Source organism: Chrysemys picta, chromosome 12 (assembly GCF_011386835.1).
Source record: "Chrysemys picta bellii isolate R12L10 chromosome 12, ASM1138683v2, whole genome shotgun sequence".
In the NCBI taxonomy this organism is placed as follows: Eukaryota; Metazoa; Chordata; order Testudines; family Emydidae; genus Chrysemys; species Chrysemys picta.
The window spans coordinates 49,797,159-49,819,566 of NC_088802.1; the positions used below are offsets into that span (position 1 = coordinate 49,797,159).

Here is a 22,408-nt window from a genome sequence, read left to right on the forward strand (position 1 = left end):
TTAAATAAAAAATAAGTTTATGAAGAATACATATCAAATTCAAACCAGTTCCAACATTTCAATAGAATATAAGCCAAAGTCTTTTTGGGGTTTTATTCTTTGTAGCTCTTGCAAACTTCCTTCTATCTTGTTGAGTTCAGAGTAAAATCGTACCTAAAAAGAAAAATTAAGATGTTTATAATACAAAGCTTATGGAATGTTTTTCACATATGAAAAGCAATTGCACATTTATATGGTGCGCATGTAAATACAGGATCACTGCAATACTGTCATTTCTGGGGCGGTAGTGGATGGAAGACAGTAGAAATTTGATGCAAAGGACAAAGCATATGAGTAGAGGAGAACAAACGTATATAACTGAGTCGATTGTATTTTTATATTCCACATGTCACTCTGATACTAAATCCATATGCAAATTAGGTCAGTATTATAGGAAGTGTAACTTACTTGTGCTCTCACAAACTTATGCAGGCTAAAAAGCAATCCTTTTGCTTCTGGTAGCATCACCACAACTGTAAAATGAGCATCTAGTAACAGGCACATCCAGTCCATAATCTGAGGAAACAAGACAAATCAGCATTACTGTGTTTTATAGTTTAATGATGTCTAACATCTGCTTAACTGATGACAAGTTCAACCTTTGAACTAGACATTTGTATTGAAAGCTAATTTCTAGTGATATAAAATGAACCCTCCGCCCCCCCCTTTTTTTGAGAATGTCTTTTTCCGAGCCACTTTATAAAGATATTAATCTGTTAGCACTTAATGAATAAATGCAATACAATACAGAACTTATCAACTACAAAATTATGCCATTACCAAATTTAGGGTAATATTTAGTGCTATCTTCTCACCTGGTTTATGGTTGGAGAACACATGCCAGGAAAATCCATACTAACATTTTCACTGCACTTTATATACAGGTACTGCAAATACCGGAGAAACAGCTAGAAGGAAAATAGAGTCAGACTGCTATAACAGACATTTAACAGATTCTTAGTTATTTCCCCCTGAACATGCCCCTATTTGTAAATTTTAATATACTAGTTTTCAGCTCCCTGCGAACTTGTACAGTAAATCTGAATTATTAGTCTCAAGACTTTTTGATACCATCTGTGGATTAGAGTGAATTCTGGAAACCACAAAAAACTAGCAGATTGAGCATACGTAAAGTGTAAGAAGAAATTCAGCATTAATCATTGTATGACAGATCTAAGTCATTGCTACTTGAGTCAGACACCAGACATATCACCAATCCATGAGGACCTAGTTTTCCATTAGTTTGTTAAAGAACACATTCAAAGAGTGACTTTTGCCTTTACTGATCTTAACTGCAATGCATTAAACTTCATTAACACAAACAACAAGGAGTCTGGTGGCACCTTAAAGACTAACAGATCTGTTAGTCTTTAAGGTGCCACCAGACTCCTTGTTGTTTTTGTAGATACAGACTAACACGGCTACCCCCTGATACTTAAACTTCACTGACTACACCAGGATTAGGCCAACAGTGTCCTGCGCACAACTGAAGTCTTGGAAGTCCCATCCTGCCCCCAAACAAATATAATTAGTGAGAGAGCTGGTTCAGTAAGACAAATTTTGTTCAGTGAGAACTAATTAAGAATTACTGTATCAGCACATGAATAAGCATACAAGATGAGGGAAAGGAAAAAGATTTTATTATTTGTTGTTAATTGTAGTGTATTGATCTCATTTTTAGAGAGACTGTCAATTTAGTTTCAGAACATGCAAGACCATTTTTAATTCTTATTTGATATCTTAAACCAATACATAAAAATAAGTTCTATGCAACTTAAAAAAGAAAAGATTTCTGATTTATAGTTAAGAGCTAAACTGATAATTAGTTCTAAGTAGTATAATATGCTTACAATGACTTGCTGAGCTGAAAGGTCTTTCAGATGAGGCAAGAGAAATGTTTCACTGTATGCTGAATGGAGAATGGCATTTCTGTGCAGGATTATTCAGGAAATACAGTTTCAAGAATTGTCATTTCTACAAAGATTCAGTGGATCTTAATTTTGTTAAAGTAGTTTTCTAGACTTCTAGGGAGAAATGCTGTTTTGGGTTCTGAATATTCTTCTCCCCGGTCCTTGCGCTTCTACTATGAGATAAAAGTTAGGCTCAGTGACTGAGTGTAGCATGTTTTGTTTTTTTAATGGATTCAATTTTCTTAGAAGTACAGTAGTTACATAGTTAATAGTTACTTTGCCAGCCAAACACTTAATACCAACTACTCTTTCTGTGAAGCTAACATTTTAGATCAAACTTTTACTATTGCAACATGAAATTGTATACTTAGTTTTGATTTACATTTACTTTTTCTAAGTATCACTTATTTTACAGCATGAATACAAAGACTGCCTTATCACTTTTTGTGTTATGACCTATTTATCACAACTGACAAGCTTTATATGATTAAAAAGAGGCTAAGACAGACTTTGGAACAAGGCTAATGGTAAGCACCACTTATTTTACAGCCTGTATTTTAATCAAACTAGAGATAATTAATGATGTAGCAAAATTAAAAGGGTATATATGTATCAAAGGATACAGCAGTGCTGCCTTTTGTGGTCCAATAGGGCATAATTCTTCAGTGTCCACCACATGGGGTTTCGGTGTTAACTGAATATCACAGCTATCCTCCTCCATCAGTTCAGAACTGAAGCCATTCTGTACAGTTTCAGTTTGTTTTTCGACTTGATCATTGAGTGCAATATCGATGTAACTGATTACTGAATCTAAATTCACATTTGTTCCTTGAAGGCTGTCGTCATTGATGCTATAAGAAGGAAGGGTAGTTCCATGGACAGACTATTAAATGCTTTATGTTTGTATATTCTCTGCACAGGCAACAACACTATCAATCTTTTTATACCAAAATAGTCTATTAGCACTTTGAAGCATACAATACAGATGAAAGAACAAGAGAAAATCCAGTTAAAGTATTTCAGAGTTAATATTTATAAAATGTGTACTGATTCTAGCACCACAAGTTTAATTACCGTGCCACCAGTCATTCTATTATGGACTTGTTTAAAGAAGGTGTATAATCCAACTAAGTTTGTTTTGATCATATGGCATTCATAGATCATAGAATATCAGGGTTGGAAGGGACCTCAGGAAGTCATCTAGTCCAACCCCCTGCTCAAAGCAGAACTAATCCCCAGACAGATTTTTGCCCCAGATCCCTAAATGGCCCCCTCAAGGATTGAACTCACAACCCTGTGTTTAGCAGGCCAACGCTCAAACCGCTGAGCTATCCCCCGCCCCCCTTATATAGAGCTATGTGTTTTGTTCCTTAAAATGTTTTTAATTATTTCCAACATTTAGCATGCAAGCAGGTGACAGGCAATTAGCTGCTAATATGAACAACACGGTTTGCCATTCTGAAATTTTTAAAGAATGAGTTAATCTCCATGGATAGTAACTTTTGGCAATCCAAATATTTACAAAACTGTTTTAGTCAATAGGCATCTTGCACAGACAGAAGGTAGAATTTTAGTGTTAAGGGCTTGTCAACACACAAAATTGTGCCACTTTAACTAAAGGTGTTATGTTTAACTAAACATAACTATTTAGTTAATTGTGTGTGGACATTAAAATTAATTTATCAGTGTTCTATATTGGTTTAGCTTGCCATTTAAGTTTACAGGAGCAAGCTAAACCAACATAAGACAGGCCCTGGTAAAAATGTATCACAGGCCACTCAAAACCAAGAGCAGCAAAGTGTTCCCTTTAACCTCTTGTCTGTGTCTGGGGACTGCACAACATACATAACTTATGCCACACTTAAGAAACAAGTGCATTCACAATTTTCTGTTACACTTTTAATTAGCTAGTCTGGAAAAGATATTGAGACAAAGACTTATTGCATTTAAATGAATCTGCAGATGGATGGCGCCAAGTATTTTGGGGATTGACAGGGCTGCTATTCAGTCTTTTTGCCTGGCTTTGGTTTGTCTTAGCAATATACCATCTGAGAGAATATTAAAAAAGGAAAGACAATAGTTCAGCATTTTTGTAAGGGTGATAAACCATGGTGAGTTACATAAAAAGCATGGTGTATAGGCAAAACTGACTAAGCTTTCCATCTTAAGCAGCTATCAAAGCAAGGAGGGGCGTCCAGTTTTAGTGGAAACAAGGCTAATGCCAATAATGTGTTCTAGGAGAGGAGACAATCATACAACACACAAGCATGGCATCAATTTAGGACTTTGAAGTAATTTGCTGACTAACGAGGTGGTGAGTAAAAATTCAATACATACAAACAATTTCAGGTTCCTGAAAGTTCTTAAAATATTGTTTAACTCTTGATCTATAAAAAAAAAAGCTAAGAACACTAAAATGATTCTTAGAAATGTATTCAAACCAAGTCTTCAGGTAAAAACTAGACTAACAGAAGGAAAATATATTACCAGCTTCCCACTTACCTTAAGAAAGCCTTCAAGCAAGCACAGGTAACTGCTTCAGGAACGTCAGGAAATTGCTGTAGACAGAGTTGCAACAAATGCACATCTGTCTTCTCCAAGGCAACTGCCATTAAGTCTGGGCACAAACTGAAGCAGAATAAAGAAGTTAGTCCCCACATTTAGACCACATGCGAACTACTGAAGCATCTTGTTTTAGATTAAGGTGAAAAAGGATTGTCCAGTGGTTAGGGCACTAGTTTAGGACTTGGGAGACCCAGGTTCAACTCCCTGCTCTGCCACAGACATTGGGCAAGTCACTTAGCCTCTCTGTGCCTCAGTTCCATCATCTGTAAAAATGGGGTAAAAGTACTGTCCTACTTCATAGTGATGAAAATGATAGATATTTTAAAAAATTATGAAGCACTTAGAGATCTACTGGTGAAAAGTGCTATATAAGATTATATAAAATTATATAAAATTGATATTAGCAACAGAAATCCTACAGGTCTTCCTGTGAGAACAGAAAGTCATAAAATAATCACTTTCTGGTAAAGGTCTCCACATTTAGACCATAAGTAACACTTTTAATACTTCACATAAGCGACTTAGTCACTTTCAAAAACTGGACTTAAACACTTAATATTCACCTGTAAGAGAGTCCTTGTGTCTGGATCAACTGTACCAGGCAATTTCGAGGGTAAAATGTTGGCTCTGTTTTACACCTGTTCACGAGACCTGTTATAATGTATCCAATGGTAGTTTGGAAATCTGACATCTGTGCATTTGACAAGAACTGCCTCAATTCCTCTTCAATATCATTTTGAGAAGAATCCTAAAAGTAACATTATCCAGTTCAAAAGTGTTAGAAGTACAAGATTATGACTAGCATATTGTTACTGATTTGACTTAAGTGGAGAAGAAAACAAAACAAAACCACTTCAGACTGCAGGCAACATGCAGTGTAGATGTAGCCATGTCGGCCCCAGGATATTAGAGAGACAAGGTGGGTTATATAATATCTTTTATTGGACCAACTTCTGTTGGTGAGAGACTAACTTACGAGTGACACAGGGCTCTTCTTCCTGCAAACTAATAAGACTACTACCACATTGGAAGGGAAAAAACTGAGATTAAGATGACCCCTTTTGACAGCCTTGTCATAACGACCAAAAGACCTGATCTAGAACTGAAAATTATACCCTTCATCAGATGGGAGTGGTCTCATTCAACCCTTACTCAGTAACTATTTGCTCATTAGTTACTATAATATTTGCAAAGATCTTTACTCAATTTCCAAACAACTTGAGTTACAGCACTAGGATTGCCTGAACAACAATCTTTTTAAAATTAATGTGTTGCATATACTAAAGCAGCCATGAACTTTCAAACAAGAGGGGAAGCACTTTTGATCACACCCCGTTTGCAACAATTTCCAAGAGTTAATCAGAGCATGCAGCCAAAAGCAATGTTTCTGCCTAGTCAGCTCAGGTTTACTTTTATAAGTTTAAATACATTTAAATTAGTTCAGCAATTCTCAAAACTGCACCAGGATGTTGCTTAACTTGTTTCTAAATTTATATGCTATAGTGAAAAATCATTACTATTGATACAGGTATTAAGTTTAATTATCTTATTTTGGAAGTGATAATAGGATAGACTTCACCTACAAACTACTTTTTAAAATTAAGTAGCTTGTTTTACATTGTGTCTAGAAACTAAGGTGAGAAGCTTTGGGAAGAAGGTTTTATGTTGGAATATTACTTGTCAGGGTGCCTCGTGCCTCCATATCGATGTCCTATTTAAATCAAAACAAATTTAAATATTCCAGACAGAAAAAGTTCCAAAAAGTTACAAGTCTAGAGTTCAGTCAGAATATTTTTTCTAAGTCTCACCATTTACTTCAGAATGTCTATTGCCTTTAAAATTTAAGACCTCCATCTTTGTGCAGGGCTACATTTATAATATTTAAATTATCCAGATGCTGTACAGTACATTCCTAAAGCTTTGTAGAAAGAGCTAGCTTGAATACCATTAGTATTATGCATGAGCAGTTCTTCTTGCAGAATAGTTATACACACTAATGGTTTAATCCCCAATATGGCTAGTTCAAGTATACGTGTATCAAGCTACGAGGACAGGAAAGGAAAAGGGAGAATGACAGAACTCGATTGGTTGACTTATTTTGAGATATTCTAATAAGTTAGTAAAACATGAGTTAAAGATATTTTAGTTAGTTACCTTTATATCTGATAAAAGCTGTTCAACTGTAAGGGTGTCTCGCTGTACTTTTGCAACATTGTTCCTTCTCGACCTTAACTGTAATTTAAGGAAAAAAATAAATCGAAGCTACCCTCAAAGCCTGAACAGACACAAATTTTCATCAAAATAACTAGGAACAGCATAAATGTGCTATGTGTGTTGTAGCAATAGTATGTAGGGTTTAAGGCAGCGTTCCCCAAACTGTGGGGCGCACTCCCATAGGGGTGTGTGGAGGAACGCTCAAGGGGGGGTGCACAGCAGGGCCCAGGCTAGTCCCCACCCGAGACAGGGAGCGCCACGCCACACCCCAGCCCTGCTCCACTTCGCCCCCTGGCCGCCATTCTCCCCTCATTCCCTCTCCACCCCATCCCAGTTCAGCCCCCAGCACCGCTTCAGCAAAGCTCCTCGGCTGAGCCCACTTTAAAGTAATGGGGGGGGGGGGGGGGAGAAGGGGGCAGAGACAGATTCCATTACTGGAGGGAGGGGGGTGGTGGGACAGAAGACAACAAGAAAAGTTTGGACACCATTGGCTTATGGTCACCAGCCGAACAATGTTGAGAGGTTTGATCACAGTTTTAGAAACAAACACTGTTAGCTGCCAGAGCCAACCCTGAAGTTTTGAAAATACATGCACTCATAATTAAGACTAAGTTTTTGTCACAGATATTTTTAGTAGAAGTCACGAACAGGTCATGGGAAATCAACAAAAATTCACAGCAGCCTGTGACCTGTCCCTGACTTTCACTAAAAATATCCCTGACAAAAAGGGTAGGTGCATTCAGCACCCACTGCTGCTGGGGCTCCCAGCTACTCCACTGCTGGAATGTGTGGGCGCCACGGGGGTCCACCACCTGCAGCTGGGCAGTGCTGCGGGGATCCGCTGCCTGAGGCCAGGCAGCTGCAGGGTCTCCCCACCAGGTTGAGGGCTGGGAGTCACAAGGGCAGGGCTGGCTGGGAGCTCCAGCCCCAGGGCAGAAAAGGTCATGGAGGTCAATGGAAGTCATGGATTCAGTGACATAATCATAGCCTTACTTATAATGCAAAGACAACCCTGAAACTTACAGTTCTCTTGGATTCAGTTTTAGGAGTTACAGATTGCTGTGCACGTGGAGATACCAGATCTTCTTCTGGAAGCATATTCCAATTCACATATGAAGACACAGTTCTGATGCCTGTGCAAACACAAAGTTAGATTAAATCTATATAAAGTTACAAGTTACATTCACTCAAAGAACAGAAGCAAATTAATCCTATTATTTCTCTCTCTAATAGCAGCAGGGAATCATCTGATAACTCTACAGCAATTTAAAATATTGAGTCATTCCCTGTCAATACAAAATTTGTTTCCAATTCCATGCATCTTGTGAATAAAATTAAAATGAGTTTAAGATCAGCATTAAGTAAAAATGTTTTCCTAGAAAATAAGGTCCACGCAATTGCTGTATCAGTCAAGATACATTTCAGAGTAACAGCCGTGTTAGTCTGTATCCGCAAAAAGAAGAACAGGAGTACTTGTGGCACCTTAGAGACTAACAAATTTATTAGAGCATAAGCTTTCGTGGACTACAGCCCACTTCTTCGGATGCATATATGTAGTCCACGAAAGCTTATGCTCTAATAAATTTGTTAGTCTCTAAGGTGCCACAAGTACTCCTGTTCTTCTTTTAGTCAAGATACAAATGCACCAGTTGCTCTGAAATCTATCTTGGACTTTATTCTAATGTTTAGGATGAATTAGATATGTACTTTCAACAGTATTTTACAGATGCAACAGTATGACTGGTGTTAAGTTGACTCCACAATACTCTATTTTCAGAAAAGGCTGTGCTAAGAACTACCTCTGAGCAAAAGATTATCATATGAAGTCTGAAAATAATGGAGTTTGTATTGGGGGGGGGGGGGGGGAATTAAAAAAAAAAAAAAAAAAAAAAATCAGCACTGTACGTAAAGATGCTTTAAAAAAGCTTCCACTAAATGGCGTAAGTACAGTTTTATTAATAGAAGTAATAAAGGTTTAACTAACATAACATAACTGTTTAGCAGCATGCTGGACAGTCATGTTATTCCTCTACAAAAATCCATACAAATAAATGCGGTAAGTGAATGCTTAATGTTGTTAAATATATTGTAAGGAAATTCACAGTTCATAAGCACCATCTCCCTCCCCATCACCAAGGCACGTTAGGATGCTCTGTCTCACGGGCATATTTCAACAAGTTTTTTCAAAGGAACAGAATGCAAAGTTAAGCTACTGTTCAAACTGTTTAGAGTTCAGCTATTTTACTGTAAGACGGATCCCGTTCTTTTTCTATGAAGTTTTTCAACAGAATTTTAATGGTATGATGTATGCTGAAATTGCAAGTATTCACTAAATAATATTTATAATCAAACTCTTACCTGAGGTTTGAGTATCCTTGAGTTTTCCAACAGCAGCTGCCAAAGATGAAGTTTCACACTTGTATACGATTACAGTTAGCACCTTCCCATGTGTTAAAAAAAATTTCTCTCCATAACACCACAACTACAAAATATTAAGTACATTGTTAATTAACAGATGAAATACAGAAGCTAATTTGGACTTCTGCACAAAAACCCATTCAAATCAATATTTTTTAAAGATCTCAGTAAGATGTTTCTTTCCATCTACCCTTACCCTTGTCTAAAACTCCAACTGTCTTAGCATTATTGATCAGGCAATGTGAATGAGACAAAAGCTTTATTTTTGGGCAGACTAAGTGCCTCCTAGTGGACTTTCAAAACTTTTCACTCAATTTATGTTTCTTTTCAATCAATTTATGATTTAAAAAACCTGCCTTTTAGATAACCCTGTAGCAGTTTTACTGCATGAGCCCATCTTGCCTGAAGAGAGGTGGTCAAAGTTGAACATTTTAAGCTGCTCTAAAACGTCTACTGTTTCTCTTACCATGGCTTAAACAAAACATTCCTTCCCCCCCGCCTCCCGAGTTGTACGTACTCATTTCTACAGTGAAATAGAAATGCTAAGTTTGTTAGATTGAAGCCTACAGTACCAAAGATATCACACACTAAATTACAGCTTACCTGTCCTGAGGTTCCCTGTGGTAGTTCTTTTGAAGTTTGCAATGTTTGAAATTTTGTATTCCATATAGATAAGCACTCTACAGAAAAAGGAAAAAAAAAAAAAAACAGATACGTTGAGTATTAAAAGTGACAGAGACATGACATTTCTCTGTAGTCTTCAATTAGAGAGAGAGGCTTCCCAAAATAAAATGAAATTGCATTTCAGAATGTATATAATGCACCCAGCACTAAGGAACAGCAAAAGTGATTTTGGCAAGTCAAATGAGGTTGTTTTCTTGCAGTTACTCTTGTGTTGGAAACTTTTCAAGCAGTTGTAATTCTACTGAAACTTGATGGAAACCAGATAGGCCAGCCTGATTGGAAAGCAAGCTCCATGGGCTGCCCTGCTATATGCCTGGTGAGCTTCTAGGATGTCCTGCTTTCCTGTCTGATCAAACCAGCCACGCCAGCACCCGACGATCGCGGGGAGTATATTTGATTTCAGAACTACAGACGTGTTCCCGGCTCTCTTGCATTTCAGCACATCCAAAACCAAAAACATTTTGGATATTCAGTCTCGTAAAAGCTTCACATTTTATTTCTGGGGGAATTCGGTGCCAAAAAATTAAAAGTTCTGCGCACAATATTTTAAAATTCTGCACATTTTGTCAAAATAATGCAATATAATCACTCCGGTTTCAATTATTTCGGTAATTTATTTAAACTACAATACAATGGATGGAGAATGGGAGTGGGGAGCATTGGAGAAAATCCCCAAACCTCGTTACTTAATAGTAATGTGGCTAGGTTTGACCCTTTATTTCTAGTTATTAGTCAACAAATATATGCAGGCATATGCTCAGCGTTACATCATAGGCAACTGAAGAGCAAGTGAGGGCTGGGGAAATCAAACTTATAATTTATATTGGCTATTGACAATCTCCAGAAAGATCAGTAGCGAACAGTTCCTAGAGCACATTTTGATAGGAAATTTTTTCAGTCCAAAAAGTTAGACCAATTCTAATCACTAAAGCACCATAAGCATTTATAAGGCCATACTGTCCTTTACACCACTCCGGCAATGTAAAAGGAGCCTTAAAACTTTTACACCTGTTTTATACTCCTGGGGGAATTAAAGACAATGGGAACAATTCATTAAGCAGGCAGACTGCTACATTCTGCTCTACCGAAGGGGACAGAGCCTGCCCCACGCCTATCTCCTGAAAAACACCCCGAAGACCTGCCCCTCCATGCTGAGCGTGCCGCAATAGTGAGCAATAAGGAGAGTGTCTGTCTGTCTCTCTCACACGTACGACTGCCCAGCCTGCCCCCGCGGCCCTGGCAGTGATCTCTACCAGCTGGTTTGTGTGCCTGAAGCAACCTGCCTGTGTTGCTGGAGAGAGGCGCGTGACAGCTCTTGCGCTTCCCTTTGCATCCCCATCAGAAATCATTTTTCTGCAGGGAAGCAAAGAAATCTGTGGGGGACATAAATTCTGTGCATGTGCACACAATACCCCCAGGAATAAAATTTGACTTTTCATCCTGATTCAGGACAGAAAATGTTTTGGAAACTTAAGTTTGCCCCAGGACTGAAATTCTATTTCCCGGCCAGCTTTATTTGCAGTAGAAGTAGATAATTCTCCTTTTGTATGTGAAATTACCAACAAGTTCTAAAATATCTGAGCGTTATCTACCACTATATTTTCATACCATGTGCAAAACCAGTATAGAAATATTGGAGTTTAGAGTGAAATTCAATAGCAAAAGTAGTTTCTAGTCTTGGGTTTGACACTACTATTTACAATTACAATCCATTAGAGACGTCCCTTCAGTATGTGTAGATTACAGACCACTCAGTTGTATAATTAACTGTAAATTAGCATTCTGTCTGAAATTCAGTTTCCTTCCCATCCCCACTAAATAATTGGGTCTCTGAAAAAAGTTGTAAATTCCTTGATTAGAAATTCCAACCCAAGATCATTCTTTCCTGTGAAGAGGCCACAAAAATAATCCACCAACTGGTCTATGTGGCCAACTTAATTTTGTCTTAGAATTTAAACAAAACAAGTCACTTCAAAGTTACCTTTAGCAATATTGGGTGGAGAATCCAAACATCCTAGTACTGCAACATGATCTTTATCAAGGATGGCTAATGAAGCTCCTTTTAGAACAGTGTCAGACACTACAATTTTGAGCAGTAGTGACTTGGACAGAATTTGCTCTTCCTCTGGGACACTTTGTTGTGGTGGCATCAGAATCTTATACACACATCCATTAGAATCTATCAGAAGAGAAAAGTGACACTACATTTTAAGTTAACGATTGTGTCAAACCATGCTTCCGCATTTTTCTAAAACTTCATACGTACATTTAAGACCATTATAAAATCTACACACAAAAAACTAACCTAAATGGACTGACTTTAATCACAATGCAGTAAGTTCAGAAGAGAGTTAAAATGCATAACTTTCTTAAAGACGGCTCACTGTGCAACACATAGCATGATCAGGTGTAAGACTTTACAGCCAGCAGAACTAGAAAATGCTAAAAAAAAGTTTTAATTACTACTTCTACACAACATTTAATCCAAAAAAGTTCTTATATTAGACAACAGTAATTCACAAACAACTTGTTAGTTTACAAGTTTCAACCAGTTACATCCATCATAAAATAAGACTTACACAAACACAGGAGTGTGAGAATCTTGTTTTTTGTATATGCTGTAAAACTCAGTGGATGTGATGATTCTTCTTGTTCAAGTTTGTACTTGTGCAGGATATTTGGGTTAACCTTCTGCACATACACAAAATAATTCCCATTCTAAAAAAAAAAAAAAAAAATTTAGTTTACAGCTATTTCATTTACAAAACAGGGACATGCTACAGATATTGTTACAGACTACTAGTAGTGAACTGCCACACATGCCATTTAGAGTTATGAACCTAAATTCTTAATTGGACATGTTGCAAAAATAACTCACATTAAAACAGTTTGTAAAATTAATGCAAACTGAAGTGACATTATAAACTAAGTATCAGAGGGGTAGCCGTGTTAGTCTGGATCTGTAAAAGCAGCGAAGAGTCCTGTGGCACCTTATAGACTAACAGACGTATTGGAGCATGAGCTTTCGTGGGTGAATACCCACTTTGACATGCATCCGACGAAGTGGGTATTCACCCACGAAAGCTCATGCTCCAATACGTCTGTTAGTCTAAGGTGCCACAGGACTCTTTGCTGATTATAAACTAATGCAATACAAATGGATTTACAGGGAAGATAAAAACAAGTTAATGAAAAAGCCAAAATATCAGAATCAATTTCAGCCACTAATCAACAGTGTATCTGAAGGAGTCAGAAGAGGCTATTAAACACGAACAAATACATGTTTTCTGGTTAATAAACCAAACATGACGCTCAAGAAGCCATTTCATTGGCTAAATATAAGATTTCTGAGGAGGTTGCAGGGGGAGTCCTCTCCATCCCAAGCACCAAGAATTAGTTACGAGGGTTATCTTTTACTTAATGTTTCCCAGCTTTTATTTTAAGATTTCAAAATAAAGCATGACTGGTGCTCCTAGGGACTCAGGAATACAGAATACTACCACTGTCCTGATTTTAATCTTAATTGCGCTCTAGATTCATACCAAAACTAGTTTATTTCCCTGGAAGCAAAACAATGCTAAGAGTTCAATGAGATTGTCACTTTATAGAGTTATGTACAGTATTTCAGATAAATACACAGGAATTCCTCCCTCCCCACCAAAATGAGAGTTTTGTAGTGGGTCATCTTTGTAAATAATTTGTGTTTTATACAGTAGAACCTCAGAGTTACAAACTGACCAGTCAACCAAACTCTCATTTAGAACTGGAAGTACATAATCAGGCAGCAGCAAAGACAAACCCCACCCCCCACAAATACAGTACTGTGTTAAACTACTAAAAAAATAAAGGGAAAGCAGCATTTTTCTTGTGCATAGTAAAAAGTTTTAAAGATGTATTAAGTCAATAATCAGCTGTAAACTTTTAAAAGAACCATAATGCTCTGTTTAGAGTTACGAACATTTCAGAATTATGATGAACCTCCATTCCTGAGGTGTTTGTAACTCTGAGGTTCTACTGTATGTAAAAATATAGCTTTAAAGTTGGAGGCCTCTGTAGTGACAACTTAAAAAATAAGTCTTACGTTTACCATCATAATTAAATGTCCTGAATTTTGCCCCATCCTTGGGATAATGAGAACAAGTTCAGTATTACTGAAAAGCTATATGACATTTTGTACATTTTTTCAACTAAGTCATGCTCATCACTACAGGACAACTCAATTGTAATATGAGTTTAAATTAATTTAAATTAAATAGTTAACAGAAATATTACAATACTTTACATATTGAAAGTTTATATTTATGAAATTAAGCAAGAGATGCAATGAAAGACTAATTTTTGATTTAAACCCTGTTAGAATTTCATATTTTTTTTTGCTGTAACAAGTTTTTAAAAAGCCACTCACTTTCTCAGTAGTAAAAATTAAAACAGGTTGTTGAGTTTCCATGAAAGCTTCACTCCACCTAAAAGTTGAAAGTTGTAGGATTATTTCTTGCTATAAGTAAAAACAATTGAACATTTTTAAGTGGGCAATGAACTAAAAATACGTAAGCAATAGATACATTTAAAATAACACCTCAAAACTCTAGGTACATCTTCTGGATGCACTGCCAATAGAACTGATGACTATCATTGTGATCTTCAACATCAATTCAGTCATCTAAATGCATTAATTATGTATTTAGACCTTTAGACATATATTCTCATTTTAATATGATACAGCCTTATAGCCATAAAACAGTAGTGCAGAAGACATTTTAAAATACGATAGCAGCTTTCACCTCTGCAACACACATTTCTGGGCACACAAGATAGACAGTAGCAGACTTAGAACTTGATTCACATACGACCATCAATTCCTTGGATTATGAAGCTAGTTCCCTAAAATTGTATCACTCACCTAATGACTTCATCTGAGATAACATTTTCAATTTCTTGTTGTGGTGCCGCCAGCAGAGCATCTAAGGTTCGCACAGCACCTCCTTTGAAAAGCACAAGTGGCTCTGTGTGGGGTAGTGAATGTATCCGATATACCTCAGCTGTTAGCTGCAAGAAAAGTGTGTCCTCTTGAAAAGTTTATTTTACATTCACAATTCATTGCCCCCAGACTGTTCTACATTTGATTTTTATTTCTACAGATTTCTTATAAAAAACTGACGAGCAATAGAAGGCTGCCAGTGAAGAATTCCTCATAATGGAGTCCCAACAAGTTCCACTTTTCTGAAACATTGTGACACATCATTTCACTGCCGAAAGAGGTAATTGCTAGAAAGACATCTGTTCCAAATTAATTAGTATCACCTTTCTGGGTCACATTAGGTAGATTACAATTCGGAACAGTCAAGTGACACTAGGAATTTAAATATAACTGCTAAAGCACAACATATCCACCAACCAGACCTCACTACAAAGCAATAAAAAATGTAAAAGATTTTCTGACTGAAACTCCCATTCAGTTGAATAATTTATCTTTTACTCACAGCAATAGGTTAGAAGAAGCCTTATGTATTGAAATTTAATTACCGCAGTGGCCCATTCAGAAAATCCCACATCCTATAAATTCTATTATGTTTCAAAGAGTTATCACTGGTCCTATTAACCATTTAAACTCTAATGTTTGTCATAAAGATCTTTAAACCTAAGCACACAGGTGAATTACTAGTAATGTTCCATACTACTCAAAGTGTAAATTAAGGAGACAAGTAATTGGAAAAAAACAATTCAACATTTCACTGCAAAGCTAACATCCTCCCCTCCAAAAATTCTTAATTCTAATTTTAAAGTGTGTATATATTACTAATTATAAAACTTACTGTTGCTTTAAATACTTTATCCAAATTAACATCTTCATCCTTCCATATTCTTAAAACCTTTAAAAAAATAAATGGTTTTATAAATATGATGAAACAGTCCATTTGCTGTATATCACAGACTAGCATATGACATATTGGTTAGTGAAAGCAAACATATCAGGAAATTTTGAATTAATTCTGAATTCACAAGGCGTGACCTTAGTGAGAGCAGTCTCAAGGAAGTGGTTTGTGTGGGAGGGACAGCCAGAGGACCCAGGCAAGAGTTGAAGGATTTAAGACTGCAGGAATTCAGCACAACCGTAAGAAGTTTGCATTTGAAAGGGAGGATGGATAGATTTTTGAGAACAGAAGATACAGTAGCATGATTGAAGGAAAACAAAAAGAAACCAGATGAGGGTAGACTGAAAGGGAGGAAAAAGGAAAATTCAGATGAAAGGAGTTGGAAGGGGATATGATCAAGGCCACCCTCTACCAGGTCAGGGCCCAGGCCGGAAAGATATAGTAGGGTTCACTAGTTATTAAATACAATTCATTGGCATGAGAAAGTGTATGAAGTGTAAAGAAACAGAATCCGTGGTTATTTTTCAGAAGTAGATATAGGCACAAACTTTTTTTCAGTTACCTATTTAAAAGATGAGAACAAAGAGATAAGGATGGTAGCAAAACAGGAGATGTGAAGGTGTGAACTACCTCAATCATCTCAATAGGGTGTTAATGCAAGTTTCACAATGTAAAATGTAAATATATATTACTTTAGAGTTTATTTTAACCAAAATATTCTTATGCCTATCATATGAAAAGCCTTTTTAATAGGAAAGAAGTTACAAGTTTTCAAAAAGCTAAGTAACTGAATATGTGGTTCTCAACATAAGATATCTCCTCCTTCCCCCTCCCCCCCCCCCAATGTGAGTCTAATCCCAGTGCTGCATGCCATCCTCTCCACTGAATGCGCAAAGATGCAATGACTGAGGTGCTCCAAATTCTGATGGTGTGCAACTTGGGGCATTCCAGGATTTGAAAAGCCCTAAGAGAATGAGTAGCTGCATCAATTCTGGAAAATTCCACACTTTTCCAGTACTTCAAATAGCTAAATCACAATGAACAACTACTTGTAATTCACTCAGAAGACTATATTATTAAACACTGAAAAATTGATCTCTCACCTTATCGTCATGGACAGCAATGTATTCGCCAGTTTCAAAGTTACACACAGCTGGGCATGTGATAGTTTGATCTTGTTTGACTGACCAGCAACCCAGTGGCTTTTGGTCTGAAACCTGGACAAGTGAGAAGAATAAGTAATTTAGATTTCCATGGATGATGCAAGCATAATTCCAAAAAGGGTAAGGAGTCAAAACAAAACACAAACTAATCAAGTTTCATTTGAATATGGAGTTTATATTAAGAACACAGGAACTACCATTCTGGATCAGACCTGAAGTCCATGTAGCCCTGGCTCAGACAGTTACCAGTACCACATGCTTCTGAGGAAGATGCAAAAACCCCATAATAGGTAGATGTGTGGTAGTCTCTTTCTTTCTTCCATATTAGGTTTCATCCTGGTCTCTACACTTTGAGCTGAACATGTAGTTTCCAGCTTGCATAAACATACACATGCTAGCTTTGATTGAGCTAGCATGGTAAAAATATAACTGTAGCTGCATTGGTACAGGCAGCAAGATGGGCTATCCACCCTGAGTACAATCCTGTCTGGGAGCATAGGTACTTACTTGGGAAGCTAGCCCGTTCTGTTGCCCGAGTCTACAGTTCTATAGTTAGCATGCTAGTTTCAAAGCTACCGTATGTACATATACCTGAGCTGGAAATTACACCTTCAGCTTGAAGCGTAAATATACACTATTAGTTAAAAATTGGTTTAAGCCCTGAGGCTTAATATCCCTTCCAAAATTTGGCACCATTAGGAGATCAAGAATATCCAGAGTTCATGTAAGTGTCCAGTCCCTTTTTGAATCTTGTTAAATGCTTGGCCTCAACAATTTCCAATGGGAATGAGTTCCCCAAGTCACTCCTAGAGCCTTTTTAAAATACAGGTATAACATTTTCTACTGTTCAACCCTCTGGAATAGTGGCTTTTTAAAATAAGATATGGCATATTTTTGTTAGAAGCTCAGCCACTTCATACTTAAGCTTCTTCAGAACTCTTGGACGTAAGCCATCTGGGTGTTGACTTATTGCTTTTTAAATTTAATCAGTTTTCTCCAGCATTTTCTCTTCAGGCAGGTTGATCCGATAGTACTCAATGCACGTTACCAGCAAAGCACAGCTACAGGTTCGGTATCTCCCCAATATCCTCAGGTGCAAAGACCGAGAAGCTAACTGACTTTGCATTAATAACATCCTTCCCCTTTTTAAGGCTCACTGATTCTGCAGACCAACCAATTCTTTCACAGACTTCCTGTTTCTGATGTATTTAAAGAATCTCATTTGGTTTTACATTTTTAGCTATTTCCCTTTCACTGCCTGGTGTGTTATTTATGTTCCTATTTATTAGCTTCCCTAGGGTCAGATTTCCAAATTTTGAGGGATTTTCATTTGTTTCAAATAACTTCTCTAACCATGACAGTTAGCCACCCTTGTTTTCTTTTTGTTCAGCAGTCCACATATCTTCCAATGCCTTAAAAAAAAAAAAAAAGCAGCATTTATGTCACCTCTAAGAATTTAACTGTGTTATTTTTAAGTTTAGGGCCTTTTTGCCTAACCTAATTTCTCCCTTTTAAAAAGTTTAGTGTTATTATGTTACTTTTTGGTATCTTACCTGCCCCAAGCACATTGACCCTAACTATACTGTGTTCACTGTTACTCTTTTGTTTCTGCTACACAAGCTAATTCAAGAAGTGACAGCATTACCCAAGACTAAGAGAAGAATTGCCTCTTCTTGAATATTCTAGAACTAGTTGTTCCAAGGAACAATCACTTAAATGTTGGAGAAATTGTCTCTTTAAACCAGTGGTTCTCAAAGTTTTGTACTGATGACCCCTTTCGCATAGCAAGCCTCTAAGTGCGACCCCCCTTATAAATTAAAAAACACTTTTTAATATATTTACCACCATTATAAATGCTGGATGCTAAGCGGGGCTTGGGGTAGAGGCTGACAGCTCGCAACCCCCCATATAATAACCTCGTGACCCCCTGAGGGGTCCTGACCCCCCCAGTTTGAGAACCCCTGCTTTAAACTCTGTCCCATTATGCCATTTGACCAGTTTATGTGGCTAACTGTAGTCCACCATTTTCATTACTGTAAAATTTTGCTTCCTTTTTGTTCTCTCTGAATTGTATACTCAATGTCTTTTCCTTGATCTGGAGACCAGTACTATAGCTCTACCAATACATTTACATTCGTACACCTTGGGATTTGCACCCATATGTTAATCATAGCAGCATTACAGCCTCACCTAAAAATCCCGACTGAGATCAAGGCGGTACACACAGCAAAAAGCAGCCCCTACAGTACACCAAAGAGTTTACAGCAAGCAGACAATGGAGACAATTGATGGGAGAATGGAATTATTGTATTACTGAACTTTTCTTAATTATGTAGAGTTGCCGTTTCTTTCATAGAGAGAAGATCTGGTCTGTGCATCCATGCCCTTTCCGAAAACCAGGTCGCTCTTTTCTGAGAACGCTATCAACTATCCTGGACTATGAATTTATACAATACTTTGCTTGGCACAGATAAAAGTTTGATACCATGCCAGTTATTACAATCACAGAGTTCTTTTCTTTAGTATTTTCACTGTAATCCCATTGATCCACATATCTGGAACTTTTTCCCTTTCCCAGGCTGATGTAAATAGAGGGGCCAGGATAGATGCTGCTAATTTAGGATTTACCTTGAACAATTCTGCATTCAAGTTATCCTTGCAGGAGCTTTCCCATTTTTTCAGTACTTGATGGCTTGAATGATCTCTTCCTTAGTTGGGGTGTCTGTGTTGATATCAAGATCATCTTCTGCCTCCTGGAAGTTCGCTTCCTCTTTAGGTGGCTCCCTTTAATTATTTTAAATGCTCTGTCCTGCACATTTCTTGTCCTTTTTCAGTTGTTAGTAGGTGGCCTTGTTTGTTCCTGATGAGAGTGTTTGTTGGTGTCTGCCGTATACCACTGATAAGCTTCGTCATTTTGTAGACGGTTCCTTGTTCACCACGAGCAGCTGCATCCTCTGCTTGTGTTGCCAGATTATCAATATAATGCTGTTTGTCCGCTCTCACAAGGCGTTTGACCTCCCGGTGTGCCTGGCTATACTGCTTGTGGTATTTGTCCTTTAGCTTCTGGGATTCTGTGTCTAAAACTTTTTTCTTCAGGGCTTGTCTGCAACGGCAACTCTACATACATTTCCACAGACTTTGAGAAGGCTTTTGATAGCATTCACAGGACCAGCCTATGGCAAATTCTGCAGGTATATGGAATTCCTTTCCGTGTAATCAACATCATCAAAAGCTTCTATTTCAACTTTACATGCAGTGTTGATCACAGTGAGCTCAGTTTTTAAGCCAAAACAGGAGTAGGTTAGGGGTGTGTCATGTCTGCAATCCTCTTCAACATTGCCATCGACCGGGTAATGCAGTGTACAACAGAAGACATGCCAAGAGGCATTAAATGGACACTCTTCTCATCCCTTGAAGACTTGGACTTCACAGATGACATCGCTCTCCTATCACATACCCAACCCCATATACAAGAAAAAACAACTTGACTCAACGCATTCAGCCAGCAAATTGGACTGAAAATCAGCCGCATTAAGACAGATATCATGACCTTTAATATTGCCTCACCATCACGGATAGGGGATTATGTTCTCGCCAATATAGAAACATTCACATACTTGGGCAGCACCATCAGCAAGGACGGTAGAACAAGCCAGGACATCCAGAACAAAATCAATAAAGACAGGAACATCTTCAGGAGCTTAAATACAGTCTAGAAATCATCAAAATACAACACCAAAACCAAACTCAAGATTTATCAGAGCTGCATACTTTCAACACTACTTTAGAGTTCAGATTGCTGGGAATGAGAAAGTATGACATGTCCAAACTGTCTTCATTCCATACAACCTGCCTCAGAAAAATCCTCCATATCTTTTGGCCCAGAACAATCTCAAAGCAAGATCAATTGACACAGTGTAGTCAAGAGTATCTGAGCACCATCACTGCCAGGTGTTCTTCGAGCTGGATCAGCCATGTGCTTTGGATGGAAACTGATTCCATCACCAGAGTAGCAATAAGATGGACACCTGAAGGCAAGTGAAAATGAGGCCACCCAAAAACAACATGGCAAAGAGCTGTAGAAACCGAGCTGAAAAACCTGGGGCACAGCTGGGGAACCATTGAAAGACTTGCCAGAAACAGACAGGAGTGGAGGAGCTTCGTCACTGCTCTAAATGACAGTGGCGTAATAGGAACATGATGATTAACTTTTCTATTTTGCTCTAATTGAAATGATCATATGCAGTGTTGTAGCTGTGTTGGTCCCAGGACCTGAAGAGCTCTGTAAGCTTGAAAGCTTGTCTCGAAAGCTTGCCACTGACAGAAGTTAGTCCAATAAAATATATTACCTCACACCACCGTGTGCCTCTAACATAAAAATAAAGGATAAAATGTCATAAAAAAATCTTCAATTTCAGCAACTTTTTTTTTTAAATGGAAGATTTTTTTAAGAGTAAAGTCATTTAACGGTGGGGTTTCATTTCCAATGTTACTCCCCAGACCAGCAGGCAATGGAGACGGTAGGAGCAAAAACTGTCATGTAACACAGTTGTAGCACTACCTTCTAAACTAGAAAGTTACAAACTACCACGTTTCATGACAGACTGTTTCCCTATGGGTTAGCAAAGAAACTATCCACACTGCTAACTACAGCTCTGCACGAGAGACTAGGCATACTGCAGAGCAGCATGGCTGAAGGAAATACATGTTTTTTCCCCCCACAACCCTCAGAAACAGCAGGTACCGGCCACTATCAGAGGCTGGTTAGTTAGACTAGATAAACCCACGCCCTGATGCCGAACAGCGAGTCCCACGAGCGCAAGGCCAGGCTTGGGGTGCGCGCAGGACCTGACGCACAGCGCCCCGCAGGTGCCTGAAGACAAGAGAGGGTAGAGAAGCTATTGCTAACACACGGCGGGGCTCCTGCAGCAGCTGAAGCGGCAGGGACACATGGGCAAGGGATACATCCCCACAGGCTGCATGACCCTTCCCCACCCCGCGCTTGGGGGCCGGCAGCAGGCGTTGGGGCTGCCCTGGAGCCGGCAGGCGGCAGCCGCGGCGAACTCTGCGATGCTGCCCCTGCCCCTGCCCCGCATATATAAGACGGGGCTGGAACGTGGGAGCCCGAGGGCTCCGCAGAGGGTCGCTGCCGACGAGCATGCGGCGCAGGGGAAAGAGGCAGTCGGGTCTCACGCGGTCCCGTACCACGGAGGAGCGAGGCTTCCCCGAGAGAGCGGCCACGTCCGCAGCCGGGCGGGGCAATCACCTTGTAGAGGGTGGCCGTCCTGCCGCGGTCGGTAAGCAGCACCCGGTCGGGATCCGGGCCAGGTTCCAGCCCCAGGACACCCTGGCCAGCCCCTGCTCCCGCGCTGGCAATCAGGCCGCACAGCGTGAACTCCTCGCACAGCGCCGCCATCTTACAGAGCTGCCGCCTCTCGCGAGAGCTGGGGAAGGACACAAGGCCACGCTCCGCGAGAGAGCCGCGACAAACGGCCAATGAGGGGAAGCAAGCGCCCGCCCGCGAGAACCAACCGCTAGAAGG

At 38.8% G+C, this 22,408-nt stretch overlaps 1 protein-coding gene across 1 annotated transcript; it reads right to left on the minus strand.

Moving 5' to 3' along the window:
* NOL11 (nucleolar protein 11) lies at window positions 1–22,390 on the minus strand. The gene is made up of 18 exons (XM_005282920.4): window positions 22,133–22,390; window positions 16,807–16,920; window positions 15,644–15,700; window positions 14,731–14,876; window positions 14,236–14,293; window positions 12,410–12,548; window positions 11,812–12,009; window positions 9,750–9,826; window positions 9,087–9,210; window positions 7,752–7,861; window positions 6,669–6,746; window positions 5,078–5,262; window positions 4,452–4,577; window positions 2,573–2,800; window positions 1,890–1,968; window positions 855–947; window positions 448–555; window positions 1–153 (listed from the first exon to the last, which is right to left on the minus strand). The coding sequence occupies exons 1-18, from the start codon at window positions 22,280–22,282 to the stop codon at window positions 40–42; spliced, it is 2,184 nt and encodes a 727-aa protein (XP_005282977.1). The 5' UTR covers window positions 22,283–22,390; the 3' UTR covers window positions 1–39.
* Between the last annotated feature and the right edge of the window lie 18 nt (window positions 22,391–22,408).

Coding starts and splice junctions, on each gene's coding strand:
- NOL11 (XM_005282920.4), bottom strand. CDS start 22,282: ATGGCGGCGCTGTGCGAGGAGTTCACGCTGTGCGGCCTGATTGCCAGC. Junction 16,921..22,132: donor GGACGGCCACCCTCTACAAG/GTGATTGCCCCG, acceptor TCACTTGTCCAG/GTTTCAGACCAAAAGCCACT. Junction 12,549..14,235: donor TAATTTTTACTACTGAGAAA/GTGAGTGGCTTT, acceptor TTTTTTTTTTAG/AATGGGAATTATTTTGTGTA.